Source organism: Rhincodon typus, chromosome 1, assembly GCF_021869965.1.
Source record: "Rhincodon typus isolate 14 chromosome 1, sRhiTyp1.1, whole genome shotgun sequence".
Lineage (NCBI taxonomy): Eukaryota > Metazoa > Chordata > Chondrichthyes > Orectolobiformes > Rhincodontidae > Rhincodon > Rhincodon typus.
In genome coordinates, this window is record NC_063332.1 from 19,871,216 (window position 1) to 19,894,002 (window position 22,787).

The 22,787-nt window shown below is 43.2% G+C and overlaps 1 protein-coding gene across 3 annotated transcripts in view; it reads right to left on the minus strand.

The window, feature by feature from the left end:
• Positions 1-3,669: 3,669 nt before the first annotated feature.
• Positions 3,670-22,787, minus strand: part of ubox5 (U-box domain containing 5) — a 32,342-nt gene continuing 13,224 nt past the window's right edge. For 2 of the 3 annotated variants that reach the window (XM_048599849.1, XM_048599855.1), the window contains 4 exons: positions 16,267-16,363; positions 9,813-10,980; positions 7,269-7,502; positions 3,670-4,842 (listed from right to left, as the gene is read on the minus strand). In XM_048599849.1, coding sequence (XP_048455806.1) covers positions 4,634-4,842; positions 7,269-7,502; positions 9,813-10,980; positions 16,267-16,320 — 1,665 coding nt within the window. In that variant the 5' untranslated portion in view covers positions 16,321-16,363 and the 3' untranslated portion in view covers positions 3,670-4,633. The remainder of the gene's footprint in view (positions 4,843-7,268; positions 7,503-9,812; positions 10,981-16,266; positions 16,364-22,787) is intronic. The other variant, XM_020513741.2, reaches the window with a different exon arrangement.

Here is a 22,787-nt window from a genome sequence, read left to right on the forward strand (position 1 = left end):
CCTTAACCCCTCCCTCACCTTATCTTCTGCATACGAACTGACATTTTCCTAGCTACCATCAGTTGCAAGGAAGGGTTACCAGACCTGAAAGGTTAACTCTGATTTCTCTTCACAGATGCTGCTAGACCTGTGGAGCTTTTTCAGCAATTTCTATTTTTGTGTCTAGAACATCTCCGGCAGTTATCTGTAAGAATAATAGGGTGGTTATGGTAGAGGATTTTAAGTTTCCAAACAGAGACTGGAATTGCCATAATGGTAAGGGCTTGGATGGGGAGGAATTTGTTAAGTGTGTACAAAAAAATGCAGTGTGTGGATATACCTACTCGAGAAGGTGCAAAACTTGACCTATTGTTGGGAAAAAAGGCAGGGCAGGTGACTGAGGTGTCAGTGGGGGAGCGCTTAAGGGCAAGTGGCCATAATTGTTAGTTCTAAAATTGTGATGGAAAGGGATAGACTGGATCTAAAAGTTAGAATTCTAAATTAGATGAAGGCCAATTTTGACAGTATTAGGCAAGAACTTTCAAAAGTTGATTGGGGGTGGCTGTTCTCAGGTAAAGGGAAGGCTGGAAAATGGGAAGCCTTCAAAAATTAGATAACGAGAATCCAGAGACAGTATGTTCCTGTTAGTGTGAAGGGTGGGGCTGGTAAGTGTAGGAAATGCTGGATGACTGGAGAAATTGAGGTTTTGGTCAAGAATAAGAAGGAAGCATGTCAGGTATAGACAGCAGAGATCGAGTGAATCCCTAGAAGAGTACAAAAGCAGTAGGACTACACTTAACAGAGAAATCAGGAGGACAAAAAAGGGACATGAGATAGCGTTGGCAAATAGAGTTAAAGAGAATCCGAAAGGGTTCTACAAATACATTAAGGACAAATGGATAACGGGGGAAGAGAATGGGCTCCTTAAAGATCAGCAAGGCCACCTAAGAATGGAATCACAGGAGATGGGGGAGATACTAAACAAGCATTTTGCATCAGTGTTTACTGTGGAGAAGGATATGGAAGATACTACAGAGGTGGAAGTGCTGGACATCTTAAAATGCATAAAGGTGGATAAATCCCCAGGACCTGATCAGGTGTATCCTAGAACTCTGGGGAATCTAGGGAAAAGATTGCTGGGTCCCTTGCTGACATATTTGTATCATCGATACCCACAAGTGAGGTGCTGGAAGACTGGAAGTTGGCTAATGTGGTGGCGCTATTTAAGAAAGATGGTAAGGAAAAGCCAGGGAACTATAAACTGGTGAGCCTGACATTGGTGGTGGGCAAGTTATTGGAGGGAATCCTGACAGACAGGATTTACATGTATTTGGAAAGGCAAGGACTGATTAGGGATAGTCAACATTGCTTTGTGCATGGGAAATCATGTCTCGCTAACTTGATTGAGTTTTTTGAAGTAACAAAGAGGATTGAGAAGGGCAGAGCAGTAGAGGTGATGTAAATAGACTTCGGTATGATGTTCAACGAGGTTCCTCGTGGTAGACTGGTTAGCAAGGTTAGATTACATGAAATACAGAGAGAATTAGCCATTTGGATACAGAACTGATTCAAAGGTAGGTGGTGGTAGAAGTTTGCCTTTCAGACTGGAGGCTAGTGACCAGCGATGTGCCACAGGATCAGTGCTAGGTCTGCTGCTTTTCGTCATTTATATAAATGATTTGGATGTAAACATAGGAGGTATGGTTAGTAAGTTTACAGATGACACCAAAATCAGAGGCATAGTGCAGAGCCAAGAAGGTTACCTCAGAGTATAACAGGACCTTGATCAGATGGGCCAATGGGCTGAGGAGTGGCAGATGGAGTTTAATTTAGGTAAATATGAGGTGCTGCATTTTGGAAAGGCAAATCAGGGTAGGACTTATAACTTAATGGTAAGGTCCGCGGGATTGTTGCTGAACAAAGCAGCTTTGGAATGCAGGTTCATAATTCCTTGCAAGTGGAGTCACAGGTACATAGGATAGTGAAGATGGCATTCGGTATGCTTGCCTTTGTTGGACAGTGCATTGAATATAGGACTTGAGAGGTCATGTTACAGCTCTAAAGGACATTAGTTAGGCCAGTATTGGAATACTGTGTGCAATTCTGGTCTCCCTGCTGTAGGAAAGATGTTGTGAAACTTGAAAGGGTTCAGAAAAAATTTATAAGGATTTGTTGCCAGAGTTGGTGTGTTTGAGTTATAGGGAGAGGCTGAATAGACTGGGGCTATTTTTCCTGAAGCGTCAGAGGCTGAGGGGTGAGCTTATAGAGGTTTATAAATTCATGAGGGCTTGGATAAAGTAAATAGACAAGTTCTTTTCTGTGGGGTGGGGGAGTCCAAAACTTGACGGCATAAATTTAAGGTGAGAGGAGAAAGATTTAAAAGGGACCTAAAGGCTGACTTTTTCACATAGAGGGTGGTACGTGTATGGAATGAGCTGCCAGAGGAGGTAGTGGAGGCTGGTACAATAAGAACATTTAAAACGCACATGCATGGGTACATGAATTAGCAGGGTTGAGAGAGATATGGGCCAAATGCTGGCAAATGTGACTAGATTTATTTAGGACATCTAGTTGGCATGGATGAGTTGGACCAAAAGGTCTGTTTCCATGCTGTATATCTCTATGTCTCTGCAGCAACTGAGGCTGAGGGGAGACTGGATAGAAATCTACAAAATTGAGAGATGCATAGAAAGCGTTGACGGTCAGAATCTTTCTCCCCAGAGTTCAAACGTCTAATATTAGGGGGCAGAGACAGGGGAAAGCTCAAAGGAGATGTGAGGGGCAAGTTGTTTTTTGTTTACAAAGTGTGGTATGAGTCTGGTATGCGCTGGAGGCAGATATGAAAGGAGTGTTTAAGGGACTTTTAGATAAGCAAATGAATGTGCAAGGAATGGAGGGATAAGAACCTAGGGCAGGCAGAAGGGATTAGTTTAATTTGGCATTACGCTCTGCATAACATCGTGGGCCGAAGGGCCTGTTTCTGTGTTGTACTGTTCTATGTTCTTAATGTATAGCATGGAAACAAACCCAGACCGATAAGATTGAAATTAACCTAGTCCCATTTGCCAGCATTTGGCCCATGTCCCTTTAAACCCTTCCTGTATACGTACCCATCCAGATGCCTTTCAATACCCAACATTCCCTCACCACTAATCTCACTTTTTTGTTCCTCGTTTTAAGCAAAGCTGCTATGGTTGCTGTTTCATTTAATTTTGGGGCTTTATTCTTCCAATTTTCAAAAAGGGATAAAAATTGTCTTGCTTGCAATTCTCACTGTTGGAAATTGTCCCATTCTACATTCTTCCTCTTCTGCCTCAGTTATCACACCTTTTGTCTGATCTGCAGACTTCAAAACCTTGAAAACTCAAATTCTGCTCAAGTCACATAAAGAACTCGGTTTAACTGCCATTAAACATGCAATTTAACCTCTGGTAAGAGGGAGCATTTTCAAAAGAAACCCAGCACTTATCCGAAATTTCAAATAACTCCACAGACAACAATCAATGTAAAACAGGGAAAATGTACAATTTACAGTAAAGCCTAATTTTACTGTCATCTAACCAGTAGGATCTCTGATATCCCACCTTCTCAAACCAGGTGCTTTCTGCATTATAATAATAAATAAATAAATCAATTTTTCACATAGGCTTTTCATTATTATCCCCAACACAGTGATTTGAAAACAGGAAATTAATGCTGATTTATTTTTATTTCATGGCTTTCCAGGACAATTTGCAACACTGAAAAATAATCATTTTTCTACACAAGTTTTGTCAAAAAAAAAGGTTGCATCAAAAAATAATATACTCACTTGAAGGAATTATATGCAAAATATTGGTTAACACAATTGATCTTTCTAATGTTAGGCTTTGTGTTAAGATAGCAACAACAAGTCAATTGTCATTAATAGATTCAGTCAGGTGTTATTTATTTCACAAAATTCAAACTCCAAATTCTGCTAAAATATGAGGTAAATGGAAGGCAACTTCTACAACTCTACATTCACTGTTCGAACTCCCTTCTTTTCATATTTATCTTGTTGGACCTTAACAATCAGCATTTTTCTTTTAAATTCCATGAAAAAACAGGAGCAGCCAATCCTAAATATGCTTCAGCTCAAAGAACCTAGAACAACCATGGAACATCATGGCTGATTTGTTGCCTTACTGGGGAACACCGGTTATGATGGGAATAATCACCATCAGGTTCGACAGACCAGATGGACAGAGATCTGAGGCAGCTCCAAATATGTAAACGCACTAAAACCATCAAGGTTTGTGCTCATTAATTCCTTTCACTTTTCTTGGGACTTTTAGAGTGCTTTACTGTCTCTTAATCCCATCTTACTGTTTTGAATTTTCATTCTTCTTACAGGGGTTTCACATCAGTTAATTCAGCTAGAAACCAAATTCTGGTGTATTACAAAGCTACCAACATAACCCCCAATGCTGCAACATTAATAAATTCTCAAGTGTAATCCCAGACGTGAATGCAATTGAAATCTGTTACAGAACATCAGTATTGAAAACAGTGCATTTTGAATGTCAGAAAGGTTTACATTTAAATGTTCTTTATTTGATTTTGCTAGCTGTAGTGGAATGCAAGTCACATTAGACTGCCAAACACATCCAGAACGGCTCAAAGTGCCTCAACTCTAAAGATGAACCCGCACCACATCACTAGTACAGATTGCACGGTTACATTTCAAACAGGACGGTGCTGAAGATTTCTGTCTCTCCGACAGACAGACTCTGCAGATCAGGTGCCCACAGAGCAGTCTGTATACAACCATGTTCTGGGAATATGCAGAGAATGACTTTTTGCAGGAGATGCATGCTTCATCAGAACTGGCTGGAATCCATTCTGTGGAGAAAGAAACAACATGTTATTTTCAAAGCATTTCGAAGATTATGTCATGCCCAAGCAGGATTTAAGGTGGCATCTGTTCCTGTTCAATTCTGGTGTCTCAGGGAAATGCAATGTGAATCAAATTCTAGTGTCACAACAAAAACAGAAGTTGCTGGAAAAGCTCAGCAGGTCTGGCAGCATCTGAAAAGAAAAAAAATCAGAGTTAATGTTACGGTTCTGGTGACCCTTCCTTAGAACGGTCCTGAGGAACTGTTACAATCCTGGTAGAGAGAGTAAACATTTAAAAGAAATCTGAACATGCCATGATCAACTGAAAAAATGTGCCAAAAGATTCCATGCTTTAAAACAAATGAATGTTACTGTACAACACATAAAGCTAAACTATTAAATAAACACACTATCTTAGACAACTATTAACAATTTACATCAAAAAGCTTAAGCAAACAGACTCATTTAAATACTAAACCAGAATTATCTTTGGACCATCACTTTTTACCTGAGACCCTTTTACCCCTACTCCCAGACCTCAACCGCTAGAACTTCTGTGGTTACTCATCAGACTTTTGAAGGTTTCTTCATTTTCTGAGAACAAACTGCCACAGCTTTCAGGAATTCACTGTGGTTTCTCCTTAACGTTCAAACTATTTTTTGATGTAGGAAAGTAAATGGGTATCCTTTCATTAACTTTTAGTTAAGCAATGCTCCAACATTTCTTCAAGACTTTACAAAGGTGGATTCTCAGCTCAAACTGCAGCTTTATGCATTCTCCAAGCAACCATTTAGTGCTTTCACCTCAGAAATGGTCTTCACCAACCTGTCCCAGGTCAAGTTCAGGTCCATTCTTCCATTAAGATAAAAGTAGAAATCCTCCCAAACATAGAACATTTCCTTCACCTGGAAAGCTGCTTCTCATGTAAGGCTAACATCAATGTGAGATTCAACATCACGTCCAATCTGTGAGTGCCATTGACAAATGCCTAAAGATGAGAGTCTTTGATGACTGTGCCATCTGTGCTGATGCCAAAATCCTCGTGCATAAGGCAGTAATCCTACCAACTCTTCTATATGGCTCTGAGACTTGGTCTATGTATAGACCCACCTCAAGACTCCTGAGAAGTATCATCAATGCTGTTTGAGATGGGTTCCGAGGAAGGGTCACCGGACCCGAAACGTTAATTCTGGTTTTTTTTTCCTTTACAGATGCTGCCAGATCTGCTGAGCTTTTCCAGAAACTTTGTTCTTGTTCCTGTTTGAGATGGATTGTTCACATCAGCATCCTTGGAGCAGCTAACAGAACCATATTGAGGCCATGATCATCTAAAACTAACTCCACTGGGCTGGACACGTGCTTAGCATGTCTGAGTTCCAACTACCAAAGCAAATCATTTTCATCCAGCTCAGGGAAAGTACTCAAACAAGAGGAAGGGAAAGTACTCAAACAAGAGGAAGCGAAAGGAGGTGTTTCAAAGACTCCCTGAAAGATTCCCTTAAGAAATGCAAAGAAAATCTCAACGCATGAAAGACCCTTGTTCAGAAGAAACTGACTTTGAGGAACCTCCTGTAGAATTCTTTGAGAACATCAGTCAGCAAGAGGAAATGTGAAAAAGGAACTGCAGAAAGGAATGCTAATGATCTCAAGATCAAGGACCAGTTCCAACTTCCAGAAACACCTGCCAAATGTGTGGTCGGTGATGTGGCTCTAGGATTGGGCTCAGCCACACAAGGAGCCACAGGGCCCATGACCAGCGACACGGAATTTCTCAGTTCTAAAGGGTTGTGGCTTCACTCTGAGGCTGTCCCCTTGGGCCTAGTCTCTTCTACTAGTGGAAACATGTTCTCCACGTCCACTCTATCCAAACCTCTCAGTATTCTTTAAGTTTCAATGAGACAAACTGCAAAACGAAGTAGCATTTTATCCAAAGGAATTGAGGCAATTGGTTCTTGATATTGAGATTAAAATGCACATTACAGGTAGGAATTTCACAGCTGTCACCACTTTTTACAGTATCCTTTTGTCATTCTGCTATCTTCCACACCTATCCTCTCAGTGTCAGTTCCTGGCAGGTGAACTACTGGTTTTGTTTCCTTCCTATTTAAAAACTTTCTGAAATGGCTCAGTAAACCTGACTCCATATATAATGCCTTATTAAGTGCTCAGGACTATGAAAGCCCTACAATTAATGAAGTACTTTTGAGGAACAGGCACCACTGTCTGTCCTGGCAAATGCAGAGGTCAACTTGTGAACAGGTATATGCCCAAATGATCTGGTTATGTTGGTGCTTTTTGAGGGGGTGGGGTTTGGCCAGGACATTTGCTAATCCTTGAATTCTGCTGCAACCTTAACATGCCACTGGGTCTTGACTTAATATCTCATTCTAAAAAGAAGACAGCTCTGATTTTGCAACATGCTGTGTCTTACCATATGTGATTCCTGCACTGTGATTCCGACAGGAGTTTGAGCTGATACTATTCCAGCAATACAAACTAGCTTTTGCCCCACACGCAGTACCTTGTGTGCAGGCAGAGATGCTGCCAACTGCTGGCTGTTGCTGGTCTTGTCTTTGCTGAACAGTGAAGGATGGGAGAGTACTTAAGGCAGAAGTCAAAGCACTATCCAGACTTTGTGACAATCTCTGCTCATGGGAAACCGCACCTATTAGAGATACAAACAAAAACCAAATGACTTATACACAAGTAATGTTCATCTCAAGTGGCAAGGAATCACTACCTCCAATTAAAAAAACCAAAAGAACTGCACATGCTGTAAATCAGAAACAAAAACAGAAGTTGCTGGAAAAGCTCAGCAGGTTAGGCAGCATCTGTAAAGAGAAATCAGAGTTCATGTTTTGGGTCTGGTGACCCTTCCTCAGAAGTCACTATCTCCAACTGTTGAATTTAACCATCTCTCCTGGTAACTGAAGTGTGACACTTTGAAGTGCTACATATCCAGGCACCAATGGCAAGATTACAAAAAACAGATGCAGCCATTAAAATTATAGTACAGCAGTTAAATCAAAAGGGCAAAAAGAAAACTGTCACATACCAGAGGGGCAAGCAAGGAAGACATTTGGTCTACACAGTGAAGATATAATTTCCCAATTGTGTGAGCTAATGTTAGTTGGGGTGGTGGTATGGATATTACAAGTGAATCCATATGCTGAGGAAAGAAATGTAAATCAAGTTGGTTTACAATTCCTGACTTCAGTCCAGTGAACCTGCTGGAAACTGTACCTGAGTGGAGGCGACAGCTTGATCCAACTCAAATGAAGAAATACATTATCCGACTATGTTGACATGATGCACGGTAATTGGAGCAAGCTTGGAAAGAATTTGGCTCCCAATCTCTCAACCACTTAGGGTTCCTCTCATTTCCCTTCTGGCTCTGTTGGAGATTAATTACATAGCATTTGACAGCACAGATATGGTGAATTCAGTCCAACTAGTCTGTGGCAGGGTCAATGCTCCTCATGAACCACCTCCTCCATCTCACTTCAGTTTAACCTATCTATCATTCCTTTTCCCTTTGCAGTAACGTAACTTCCTCTTGAATGTATCTATGTTTACTTACCCCTGAGTTCCATATGCTCACAACTCTCCATAGAGTCACAGAGATATACAGCACAGAAACAGACTCTTTGGTCCAACTTGTTCATGCTGACCAGATATCTTAAATAAATCTAGTCCCATTTGCCAGCATTTGGGCCCATACTGCCTCAACCCTTCCAATTCATGTACCCATCTAGATGCCTTTAAATGTTGTAATTGTACCAGTCTCCGGCACTTCCTCTGCCAGATCGTTCCACACACGCACCATCCTCTGTGTGAAAAAGTTGTCCCTGAGGTCCCTTTTAAATCTTTCCCTTCTCACCTTAAACCTATGCCCTCTAGTTTTGGACTCCCCCACCCCAGGGAAAAGACCTTGACTATTTACCCTACCCATGCCCCTCATGAATTTATAAACCTCTATAAGCTCACCTCTCAGCCTCCAACACTCCAGGAAAAATAGCCCCAGTCTATTCAGCCTCTATCTGTAACTCAAACTCTCCAACCCTGGCAACAAATCCTTCTAAATCTTTTCTGAACCCTTTCAAGTTTCACAACATTTTTCCTACAGAAGGGAGATCAGAACTGCACACGGTGTTCCGCCTATCTAATGTCCTGTAAAGTCACAACATGACCTCCCAACTTCTATACTCAATGTACTGACCAGTAAAGGCAAGTATACCAAATGCCTTCTTCACTATCCTGTCTACCCTTGACTCCACTTTCAAGGAACTATAAACCTGCACTCCAAAGTCTCTTTGTTCAGCAACACTCTCCAGAACCTTATCATGAAGTGTATAAGTCCTGCCCTGATTTGCCTTTCCAAAATGCAGCACCTCACATTTATCTAAATTAAACTCCATCTGCTACTCCTCGGCCCATCTGATCAGGATCCCGTTGTATTCGGAGGTAACCTTCGCTGTCCGCTACACCACCAATTTTGCAAACTTACTAACTATACCTCCTCTGTTCACATCCGAATCATTTGTATAAATGATGAAAAGCAAATAAATAATTTTCTCCTAAATTCCTTTTTGTATTTATTGTTTGATACAGACTGATTGCCAGCTTAGGTCCACAATTACATTATTCTTCTATCATGTGACTACCAGGATAGCAGAAGGCAAACTATGCAAAATGCCACTTTTCCTATAATTTCTCAACACTCCCATGAGGAATGATCACTTGCTGGAGGATTGCTGACACTATCAAAAATCAAACCCTTCAGAAGATAAAAGCATTTAGACAGACACACGAATGGGCAAGGAACAGAGGGATATGGACCATTTGCAAATGAATGGGATTAGTTTAGAATGGTATCACGGTCTGCACAGCCATGGTGGGCCGAATGGCCTGTTCCTGTGCTGTACTGTTCTATTTTCTATAAGTGACAGAGGAAAAAAATGAAAGATAGTTATACCCAAATCTTGTGCGGGCTCCTGCATTTTTTTCGTTTCTGTTTTGAATCGCTTTTCACCACAGTCTAGCACAGCAGCAGAGTTCCCACTAATGCCCACATTTAGTCCTTCTGAGGTTGGATTTGTGATTACGCCCTGTGGGGAATCTGATTTTCTCTTCACTGCAGACGAGGCAACAAATCCAACATGAGTCCTCCCCACGACAGCGCGATCCGGTATCGTGGTATGCAGCAGGAAATAATCCAGCCTTGCTTTCAGAGTCGAGTGAGGGATTGGTTTGGAATTCCGGCTGAAGGGAACGTTTGTGAAAGGATCGTTTGGAAGTCTGCCCCATGTGGCTTCACACTGATTGTATTTGTCCAGAGTACTCTGATCAATCACTTTCCCACAGGGAAGCAACGTTGGGAGGACCATGATCTCAGAAGTGATGGGGTCCAGAAATTCTTCTGGAACATTCCCATGAGCCACTGAAGATCCATTAACATCTGGTTGTAGGCTGTCTCTCTGTGTTTCATTAGATTGTGTGACAGAAACGTTTTTCTGCGTGACTAATGGAACTGATTGTCCAGCTTTGTATTTCTGATAAACTTTGAAGGCACTTTCTATGACCTCACGAGGGCAAGACCGAGACGGTTGGCCCCATATGTCAACCCTCCTTAAGCACGGCAAACTTCCACCGGACACATAACTAATGCAGATCCTGAGGTGGTTTATATTCGTCAGTGAAAACTGACCCTTATTCCACAAATCCTGCACAAAGGTACCATCAGCAACTGCAGAATGCTCAGTAAATTCATGAAAAGGAGCCCTGGATTTAAAAGCTTTATGTCTGAAGGACACTTTGTTTTGGTTTTTCAATGTGGCCTTCCCCACTAAAGTAAAAACATCATTGTCAGAAAAGGTCTGGTCTGCCAGTGGAGAGCTGGGTGTGGAAACTCCATTCCATGTCATATCCTTATTAGATGTGGCACACGTATAAATATCCAATCTCGAAGAGTTTTGCAAGTTGGCCGACACATCTATGTCAATCTTACACAGTTCCATGTTAAACGGGAATGAAATGGTAACGTGTACAGGAGGTTTGATGAAGTATTCAGCACGGAATCCACATTTTCTTTTCACAGGGTCCGCAGATATCAGATTGCTCACCTCAAAGCCATCAGCACAGACCTGGGCAAAAAGATGATAAAAGATAGAGCACTTTTGTCACCGTGCACCTGATGTATTAGAAACCTCCTCCAGTTAATTCATCATCACAGAGCTATTGGGTCAAGCAACAGGAAGGTCAGGCCCAATTGCTCACTCCAGCGGCACTGGCCAGGTAGCAACTGGACATTACCTACAACCTCTCCTTGTAAAGGGAGAGGAGGGGGAGGGAGGTTTGTTATTAGGTCCCCATTCTTGCTTCCCAGCTGACTTCCAAAGAAACCACTGGGGGAGCTATCGAAGTGGATGGCCCAGCTGCCTAAGATATACTTCTGATAGGGGGAATTATAGCATAGGTTCACTGGGCTGACATCAAGAATGCCAACACTATCTCATGCAGACAGACAGGGCCTGCATGGAGCTGGAGGAACACAGCAGGCCAGGCAGCATCAGAGGAGCAGGAAAGCTGATGTTTCGGGTCGGAACCCTTCTTCAGAAATGGGGGAGGGGAAGGGGGCTCTGAAATAAATAGAGAGAGGTGGGGGGGTGGTGATAGCAGGTAGATAGTGGAGCAGATAGGTGGGAGAGAAGACGGACAGGTCAAGGAGGTGGAGATGAAGCTAGTAAAGGTGAGTAGCTAGGTGGTTGTGGGGATTGGTCAGTGAGGTTGGAGGAGCGGATAAGTGGGAGGGAAGATGGACAGGTCAATGAGGAGGGCTTGAGAGGGTGGGGACTGGTCTTGGGATGAGGTCGGGGGTGGGGAGATTTTTAAGTCCACATTGAGACCATTGGGTCGTAGACTTCCAAGGCAAATACGAGGTGCTGTTCCTCTAGTTTCCGGGTGGCATCGCTTTGACACTGGAGGAGACCCAGGATGGACATGTCATCTTGGGAGTGGGAGGGGGAGTTGAAGTGGTTCGGGAATTCAATGCATCATTCTCTGCCACTTCTGCCACCTGCAATTTGACCCCACTACGAAGGATATATTTCCCTCCCCACCCTTATCTCCTTTCAGGAGGAACCGCTCACTCCGCGACTCCCTTGTCCGCTCCACATTCCCCACTAGCCCCACCATCGCCGGTACCTTTCCCTGCAACCGCAGGAGGTGCTACACCTGCCCCCTCACCTCCATCCCAGGCCCCAAAAAAACCTTCCACATCAAACAGATGCTCACCTGCACATCCACTAATGTGATCTATTGTGTCCGATGTTCCCGATGTGGCCTCCTCTACGTCGGTGAGACCAAGCAGAGACTCGGAGATCACTTTGTGGAGCACCTATGCTCAATTCGTGACAAACGACAACACCTCCCAGTTGCGAACCACTTCAACTCCCCCTCCCACTCCTTGGACGGCATATTCCTCATATTCTGCCTTGGAAGTCTACAACCCAATGGTCTCAATGTGGACTTTACTAGCTTCAAAATCTCCCCACCCCCGACCTCATCCCAAAACCAGCCTCCACTCTCATCCCCACCTCATTGCCCTGTCCGTCTTCTCCTCCACCTATCTGCTCCTCCTACCTCACTGACAAATCCCACCACTGCCTACCTACACTCACCTTTACCAGCTTCATCTCCGCCTCTTTGACCTGTCGATCTTCTCTCCCACCTATCCGCTCTACTATCTACCTGCTATCACTGCCTCCCCCTCTCTCTATTTATTTCAGAATCCCCTTCCCCTCCCCCATTTCTGAAGAAGGGTCCCGACCTGAAACGTCAGCTTTCCTGCTCCTCTGATGCTGCCTGGCCTGCTGTGTTCCTCGAGCTGCACACTGTGTTATCTCAGACTCCAGCATCGGCAGTTCCTACTATCTCTGTATTCATTAGAGTTTTGAAGGATGAGAGGGAGAGGGAATGTAAATGAAACACAAAATTCTAGCACGGTTGGACAGACTAGATCCAGGGAAGATCCTTTCCCTGAATCATATAGTACAAGGGACGCCATTTGGCCCATCAAGCCTATACTACCAAAATTATATTACTACCTACACTAGTCCCATTTTCCCACACCAGACTCATAAGGCTTGAATGTTGTGACACTTCAAGTGTTCATCTAAGTACTTTTTAAAGTTGTGAGGTTTCCTGCCTCAACTAGCTTCCCAGGCAGTGCATTCCAGACTCGCACCACCCTTTGGGTAAAAAGGTTTTTCCTCAAATTGCCTCTTAACCTCCTACCTTTCACTTCAAAATTATGCTCATTTATTATTGACCCATATGTCCAAGAGGACCATCTGCTCTCTATTCACTGGGGAGTCTAAGACCAATCAGGACAGTCTCTGGATGCACAGTAGACCATTTCGGACTGAGTTGAGGAAATTTCTTCATTCAAAGGGTAGTAAACCTATGGAATTCACTATCACAGAAAGCTATTGAGGTCAAGTCAGTGAATGTATTCAAGAGACATATTTTCAGATATTAAAAGCATCAAGGGGCATGGAAAGAGAATGGGAATATGGTATTGAGATAAAGGACCGGCCATGTTCATATTAAGTGCACTGAATCAACTGTGCCCCTCAGTTCCAGCTGTCCCCACAAAGTGAAATATCCTCCTGGTAGTTACTCCATCAAATCTTGCCCCACATCCTGAATCTTGTATTTTTGTGCTGTACATTCAATGTAATTAGTGAATCCAAAAACATTCACCCCACCATACTGCATGATCAGAAATACCGAATTAATGAGCTTCCATTTCAACCCCACAGTGCGTCTTCCCAGCTTTTGGTACATTACTTATTGAAATAGAGAGCCTGTTCCCCATAGCTTTTCGATGCTGAGCTCCCAGCTGGTGGGCTCTACTTTGAAAAGAATGCTTCACTGTTCCAAATGCCCCACCTCGTGGTGAACAAGGAAGATGACGAGGAAGCAGATACAAGTGTCCAAAGTAACAAGAGATTGTCATAAAAAATCATGGGAGAAACCGTTTCCAACTGGTCTGTGATTCAGCGATTGGAGAACAAAGTTAAAAAGAATGGAGGCAGAAACTTTTTTTTTAAATGCAGTGGGCAGGTACTATGTAGTGGAATGCAATGCAATACCCTCCCGCATACAGTGACGGAACAGCTTTAAGGGTAATGAATAAATATTTTTTAAAACTTGGTGTGATAAATGGAACTAAACTCTGGCATGAATGGCCCCTGTATCTATATACTGTAAGCGTACTCCTGCCCCTGATTTTACCTATCTACCCAGCCCAGCGAGAAACTGAGTGAGGGTGGGGATTTGGTTTAATTAATGGGGTTAGTTACCTCCTCTGACTTTTCTACCATCTCCCTATGCCCTGTTATTAACCTGCTCTTGTGAAAAAAGCAGTGGGAGGCCTTGTTTCAAATATGCAGTTAGTCATCTACAATTATCAAATCCTTGAATGGTTTTGGCACAGAAGAGGGCCATGCCTGCCGGTGCTGGCTCCATGCAGGAGCAACTCAATTAGTCTCACTCCCTCCCCCTGTCCAGGTGGAGCCTCAGCAGGTGGTGTGTTTGGAGTGGGGAGGGGGAGCTGCTGATTTTGGGGAGTCTAAGGATAGTATCAGCTCCTCAGTCTGGCAAAACCAGCTAGAAGCCAGATTCCGAGACAGGCATGCTCTTCTGCGCATCCCTCATACCGTGGGCTATTAGCCCACCCCTACATCCAGTCAACCTTATCGCAGCCTCCGTGAACTGTTGGAATCTATCTCCAGAGTGCTGCCATCAGTTAGCCTGACAATGCAGCTCGTCTGCAAGTTACTTCAAGGAAGCTCAAGCATTAAGATGGACAGTGCTGCTACATCCCTGGCTTAACCCGACTGCTCCCTGAGCTATTCCTTCTCCTCATTAATACTGGGCTCTGTGACCAGAGTGGTCTACAACCATTTGAGTGATTTTTATAGCATCAGTTTGCTTATGTTTTCAGTTCACGTGATAATTGGAAACCGAAAGGCAGTACGAAACAAATCTGTGTCAACGTATTTTTTTTGCCTCATTTGAGCAGCATTCTGGCAGCTTAGGCTTTAAAGGTTCTCCACAACAAGTGGCTATTGGGAAATGAGAAGTAAGTACTGAAAATGGTGCAGACAAAATTCATTTCACATCGGCTGCCGTTAGCAGTCCACTAAAAATGAAGCAATAAATGCTTAACTTAACTATTCTTTCCTCAAGAAATAACACGTCCCGAGAGGTCATTCACAAAGCTGCTCACAATTTATTTTTTATTCATTCATTTAGGAGATGTAGGCATTGCTGGCTGGGCCAGCATTTCTTGCCAATCCCCAGTTGCCCTTAAGAAGGTGGTGAGCTACCTTCTTCAACTGCTGCAGTTGATGTGCTCTAGTCAATGACCCAGAATGTCTTTAAGGAGGGAATTCCAGGATTTTGACCCAGTGACACTGAAGGTATGGCAATATACTTCCAAGTCAGGACGGTGAGGGGCTTGGAGGGGGAACGTGCAGGTTGTGGTGTTGCCTGGCATCTGCTCCCATTGTCCTCTAGCTAGAAGTGGTTGTGGGTTTGGAAGGTGCTATCTGACGATCGTCGGTGAAATTCTGCAGTGCATCTTGTACACACTGCTGCTACTGAGCGTCGGTGGTGAAGGGAGTGGATGTTTATAGACGTAGTGCCAATTAATTTGGCACAACTGTTGTTAATTCAGTAACCTCTCTCAAGCAGCATACACCAGGATGGCTGATGCATCTTCTCCTGAGGATGAGACAGGAGAATATGAACTGCTTTGGTGTCCAGTTATAGTTAATATAGTAAATGTAATTGCTCTATACTTTTGAGTATCAGTGCCGGCATCATGTCTTTTTGTTTCTGATAATATAATTCCGTTGTAACATACAGTTACATACCATCCAGAGTACAGGAATAGGTCAATTAGCCCAATTGCTCCATGCTACTGCTTGTGCTCTGCAATGAGCTCCCTGTCATCTTCATCCTATTGGCATATTCTATGCCTTTCTCCCTCTCAGGTTTAGTTAGCTTTATCTTTGTTGTTTGCCTTACCCACTCCCTTTCATAGATGTCTAATCTGTGGTCTACTTTGAATAATGTCATGGGATATTTCACTTCTACTCCCAAAAAAAGAGACTTAATTACATTTTGGAGTAAATTGTATCAGCCAGTGCCTTAATCTGTGGTCACGGGTGAGAAAATAATTACTTTGTAAATGCAGTCAGAGAAACCAGCTGTTCTTCAGCAAACACCATTCCACTTCCCATCCTGTTACCTTGAAAAACAACCCTTAGATAAACAGAGGTGTTTTACAAGCTATTAGCAAGATAGGTTCTACATTTCTTTGCAAATTCAGCTAATTGCAGATCAAAATGACTCTTTACCTTATTGCACTGAATCCTTGGGCTGAAGTGCGGGAGACAGAAGTTTAACGTCATTCCTTGTAGTTGAAGCAAGAGCAAGTTCTAACTGAAGCTTCTTCTGTAACAGGGGAAGTATGTCAATAAGTTAGCTGCAATCATATAATCACGTGCACCATAGCAGTGAATCAGCTAAGTGCAGGATCTTAGAAGGTGTGACAAATATTTTCCCCCTTGTGGGAGAGTCTACGACCATCACAATAGGGGTTACACATTTAAGACAAGGATAAGGAGGAATTTCTTCTCTTAGAATGTAGTGAATCTATGGAATTCTTTACCACAGAAGGCCATTGAGACTTGGTCATTAATTATATTCAAGGCTGAGACACATAGATTTTTAATTAGTAAGGGAATTAAAGTTTGAGGAAAACAGCAGTAGAGTTCAGGATTATCAAATTAGCTTGAAAGGTGAAGCAGACTCCATGGGCTGATCGGCTTATGTCTGCTCCTACATATTATAGTTCTTGGTCTTCCCATATAAACTTCCAGGGATTGAAATTTTATCCTCTACATAATGTTAATCCTAAAGTAGGTATCTGTACAATAACAAGGTCAAGTGAATTTGTTGCAACAATGATTGGCTATTGCTCAGATTTACACAGAATAAAATAACACTTTGGTGTTTCCGTGATACCTGGTATAAAATTCTGGTTAGACCCACTTGGAATATTGTGTTCAGTTCTGGTCATGTGTTGCATTTCCCGCAACTCATCCCTCATACCCCCTCCCCGCAATAACCAAAACAGAATCACCCTCGTCCTCATGTACCACCCCACCAACCTCCGATTCAATACATCATCCTCCGGCACTTCCGCCATCTGCAATCTGACCCCACTACCAAAGACATTTTTCCCTCCCCACCCTTATCTGCTTTCCGGAGGGACCACTCTCTCCGTGACTCCCTTGTCCGCTCCACACTCCCCTCCAGCCCCACCACCCCCGGCACTTTTCCCTGCAACTGCACGAAGTGCTACACCTGCCCCTACACCTCACCCCTCACCCCCATCCCAGGCCCCAAGAAAACCTTCCACATCAAACAGATGTTCACCTGCACATCTGCTAATGTGGTATACTGCATCCGCTGTTCCCGATGTGGCTTCCTCTACATCGGGGAAACCAAGCGAAGGCTTGGAGACTGCTTTGTGGAACGCCTACGCTCGGTTCGCAGCAAACGACTGCACCTCTCAGTCGCGAACCTTTTCAACTCCCCCTCCCACTCCTTGGACGCCATGTCCATCCTGGGCCTCCTGCAGTGCCACAACGATGCCACCCGAAGGTTGCAGGAACAGCACCTTATATTTCACTTGGGAACCCTGCAGCCCAATGGTATCAATATGGACTTCACAAGCTTCAAAATCTCCCCTCCCCCTACTGCATCCCAAAACCAGCCCAGCTCATCCCCGCCTCCCTAACCTGTCCTTCCTCCTACCTATCCCCTCCTCCCACCTCAAGCCCCACCCCCATTTTCTACCTACCAGCCTCAACTCGCCTACTTGACTTGTCCGTCCTCCCAGGACTGACCTATCCCCACCCTAACTCTCCACCTACACTCACCTTTACTGGCTCCATCCCTGCCTCTTTGACCTGCCTGTCTCCTCTCCACCTATCTTCTTCTTTATCCGTCTTCCATCCCCCTACCCCCCTCTCCCTATTTATTTCAGAATCCCCTTCCCCTCCCCCATTTCTGAAGAATGATCCAGACCCAAAACATCAGCTTTCCTGCTCCTCTGATGCTACTTGACCTGCTGTGTTCATCCAGCTCTACACCTTGTTGTCTCAGTTTCTCCAGCATCGGCAGTTCTCACTATCTCTGAACAAATGAATGGATATAGTCCAAAAGCAGTGAATTTATACTTAATCTTTATGAAGCTCTGGTCAGGCCCCAACTAGATGCTTGCATCCAGTTCTGGTCACCACACTAAGAAGAGTGTGAAGGTCCTTGAGACAGTACAAAGGATATCTACCAGAAGTTCCAGCAATTAAGGATTTCAGCTACAAGGTTGAGTTGGAAATGCTGGTGTCATTCTCCTTGGAGTAAAAAATATTTGATAGAAGTAGAAATATTATGACTGGTTTAGATAAGGTAGGAATGAAATGAATGTGCAGAGCTTGGGGAAGGAGAGTGAAATTGACTGGATTGCTCTGCAGAAAGCCAGCACAGACTCAGAGGGCCAAATGGATTCCTTTAGTGCTACAAGTGACTATTTCATTGGCAAATTTATGGGAATGTGACCAGATATAAAATGTGGACAGGTTGTGGTGGGCAAGTGGCTAACTTACAGGGAATAAGTTTTACTCCAGAGAATGAGATAGGGCACGTTAGCTTTCCATTTTAAGAAAGATCGAGAAACCTGGATTGAATGAAAAATGGAAACTCAATTGGTCAAAGCAAATGGTGTTACCCTACTAGGTCAAAGGTGATGAGACCTGAAATCATGAGGAAAATGTAAGGGGCTGAAACACAGTTCTAAAGGTCAGGTTCAATTCAACAGGGATAAGTTTGAACTTCTAAATTTCAGATAAATGAGTGAAATATATTTCTGAAGATGTTGCCCACCCACCACAATTCTCATGTGCTTGATGAGGTCACACAGATGTTATGAAAATACTTAATATTTAATATTGCTTAGCAGGCATAGCTTTTGAGTGAAAATAATTTGTTCTTTTGAAAGGGCAATCAAAGAAACATCTCAAAATCTTATTTCCTCAACAAACTGTATCTACAAAATCTTCAGAGACAACCATGTGTGACCAGTAACTTGACTACGGCAACCAGAACATCATAGCAACAGCCTGCAGTACATTTCACACTTTATGCTTTTGACTTCAAGAACAACCTGTCGGTCAAAGTCAGAAACCCAAACTCTGCAATGAAATCTATTCATCTTTTTCCCTGAACAGTGAGCGTGTGTGAGAAATGAGGGTATATATTCGGTGGGATAAACATTAACACTAGAACATTATTGTTCACGTCCATCAACCAGTTGTTGCATTTAACTGAATAAGTTCAGTTTCAACAGCACACCAATAATTGTGTTTATTAAGAAACCTAGTTGACAGATTTTGTTGTTTTAAACTTGACTACGTGTTTGGTGATCTTGGTAACTGGAAAAAAGTATTTTTAACTTAGATAAATAAAACAAAGAAATGTGGATATTGGAGATCTGAAAAAAAAACACAAGAAATTGCTGCTGAAACTCAGCAGGTCTGGCAGCATTTGTGGGTAGAGACTAAAGTTAACGTTTTGTATCCAGTGACTCTTCATCAGAACTGATAGCACTAGGACAGTCCAAAGGTGTGCAGGTTAGGTGGGTTGGCCATGCTAAATTGCCCGTAGTGTTCAGGGATGTGTAGATTAGGTGGGTTATAGGGGTTCAGGTTTGGGTGGGATGCACCAAGGGTCGGTGTGGACTTGCTGGGCCGAAGGGCCTGTTTCCACACTGCAGGGATTCTATGAAAAACTGGAATTTATGCTGAACATGGGTTTGGTGGAGGCAGGGGTGGGGGAAGAGGGGAGCAGATCAATGGAGCTGGAGCCCAGAAAGAGAGAGATATGAAAGGGGTAGGTAAATGAGGGAATTATGGATGGCAGGCCAGTACAGAAGAGAAGCTGATTAAGTGATAATGAGAGCTGAGGGTAGCAGAGAATGGGTAGTCTGTGCTGAAAACTAACCACGTAATGTGATAACAGGCCTGAGAGTGGGTGAAAATGAGTTGGCCACGTTAAAAGCAACAGATGTCATAACAGTACCAAATTGGAAGGCGGGATGGGGGTGTTAAAAGCGTAGAAGGATGGAATCAGTATCTAGAGATATTGAACTCAATGTCGAGTCCTAGATGCTACAGGGTCCCCAAGTGGATCATGAGATGCTATTCTTCCAGTTTGCACGGAGGCTCTTTGGAACATTGCAGCAGGCCTGTGACAGAAATGTTGGCATGGGAGCGCAATGGTATGATGAAGGGGCAGATGACTGAAGTTTCTCATTTACGTCCTGACCAATGGAATAGTGGAACTAGAACAACTTCTATTCCTTCAGTGACTTGGAGACAGAAAGGACTGCAGATGCTGGAAGCTAGAGTCATAAAATGTGGAGCTGGAAAAGCACAGCAGGTCAGACAGCATCTGAGGAGCCGGAAAGTCAATGTTCCGGGTCGGAACGTTGATATTCCTGCTCCTCGGATGCTGTCTGACCTGCTGTCCTTTTCAGCTCCACATTTTTTGACTGTACTCTTTCAGTCTCTGTTGGAACACAGCGTTGTTGGATTGGCCACATGGAGTCTTTGAACAAGAACCTATTAGTATACTGGATGTGCTGTCACTGTATATATTTAAGGCTGGTATTGGAAGATTTTTGATTTCTAAAGGAACGTGGTCGCAGAGGAAAAGACACAGCAGCAAGATTGAGCTTTTCATTTGTTACATTTTCAGTATACAAAACTGAAGCGATCATTAGATATTTTTCACATAAGCCTTACGAATAAACCTCAATTAGTTTAGTTATTTTGTGACATTTACAGTAAACATTAACACTTAAAAACTTCACAAGATAGTAAAACTAGAACTGCTCAACGTAGAAACATAAAGCAAGCAAAAGATTTTTCCACACACTGTTCATACAGCAGCCTGTTTGAAGCCAGGCAAAGAGCTGTTAAGAAAAATTTGACCTTGGTAAACTAAGTTAGAAGAGGCCCATACATTCCAGAGATAGGTAGGTTCTTGATTAGTAAAGGGATCAAGGGTTACAGGAAGAAGGCAGGAGGATGGTGTTAAGAAATTTATCAGCCACGATTGAACGGTGGAGCTGACTTGATGGGCTGAATGGCCTAATTCTGCTCCTGTATCTTTTGGTCTGATGGAACACATGCAATTGAAACAGGCAGCTGTGAACCTGTTGGACTATAACCTGGTGTCATGTGATTTTTGACCTTGTCCTCCCCAGTCCAACACCAGCAGCTCCACATTATGCACAGGTAACAGCCTCACTACATCAGGGATTACCTCCATCAACCCTTCCAAATCCATGTCCTTCTTTCTCTCAACTTCATATCTGAATCACTCCAGTCAGCTCTCAAAGTCACAAATGCAACATGGTACGTGAGTGTAACGAAAATAAATTCTTCCATAATGAGGAGGAATTTCTCTCAGAGGGTTGAGTGTCTTTGGCACTCCTTGCAATAGAGAGCTGTAGGGGCAGAGTCCTTGTGTAAATTTAAGGCTGAGATATATATAGATTCTTGGTCAGTTGGAGAATCAAGGATAATGGGGAAAGAGCAGGAAAAATGGATGTGAAGCATGTCCAATGATCCTATTGAATGCACAGCAGGCTTTGGGGCTGAACAGCCTACTCCTGGTCCTATTTCTTATCATCTTATCTGCCTTGTCACAATCGGTAATCTTTAACATGGCTGACCACACTACCCACCTCCAATGCCCCTCGCCTCCATCGTTCAGTAGTTGGGGCCACCTTTGCCTGGTTACATTATCCTTCCATTGTTGCACCAATATCGGGGACAGATCTTTAGCCCTATCTAATGTGATGTCTTGCAGCATGGCACGTAGACCACAAGCACAGTAATGGCGCTCAGGACTAGCCCAACGCCATCTCTCGACATTACAATGATTTTAGAATAGCCACACTGCTTGTTTAACTTCTGCTAATAGTTGAGCAGAGATTTCCTCCAAACAGTGGCAAAGTCAAATCTATGGGCTTCAGTCCCCACTGCTGACTCCAACCCAGGTGACCAGGTAATTTATTTTAAATGGTCTTGTTTGTAAGATAAATATTGGCCAAGATACTGTGAAAATTGGCCTGTTCTTCTTTGAAATGGTGTCGGGGATATTTTACACCCACCTGAGAGGCCAATTTCAGTTTAATGTTCTGTTAGAATGACAATGACCAACATAGCACTCCCTCAGGGCTGCACTAGGAGAGTTGGATCATATTCCAGTGCTCAGGTGTCTAGATTGAGGTGACACTTCAACCTTTTGAGGTCAGATGTATGCGTACTACCATCTGAGCTGCACAGGGTGCCATAACATTACATGTTTTAAGATGTATACACTTCACATTGATTGAGGTGTCGATGATTTAATGGACATTTACAATACTCGCGGTTTGACTTTTATTAGTTTTGTGGCACAACTGTTGTTGGCACTAAAAACAGTACAATGATAGTTTTGTTGAGTCAATCTCCAAGATTGAGAAGGAAATTGTTTTTAAAATAGAAGTCCTGCTGAGTACAGTCAGGCAGCAACATGTTTGCATGATCCACTGCACTATTCCTTAGTTGGCAAAAGGAAAGAAAGTAGCCAGTGTTTCTGCTCTCATTTGCTACTCGATGTCTCTCAGAATCATGTGTATCTGCATGTACAAAGAAAATGGAACAACGAAAATTACAGTACAGGAACAGGCTCTTCGGCCCTCCAAGCCTGCACCGAATGTGAACAACAGGCAACAAGAATTATGCTGAGGAGAAATACTCAA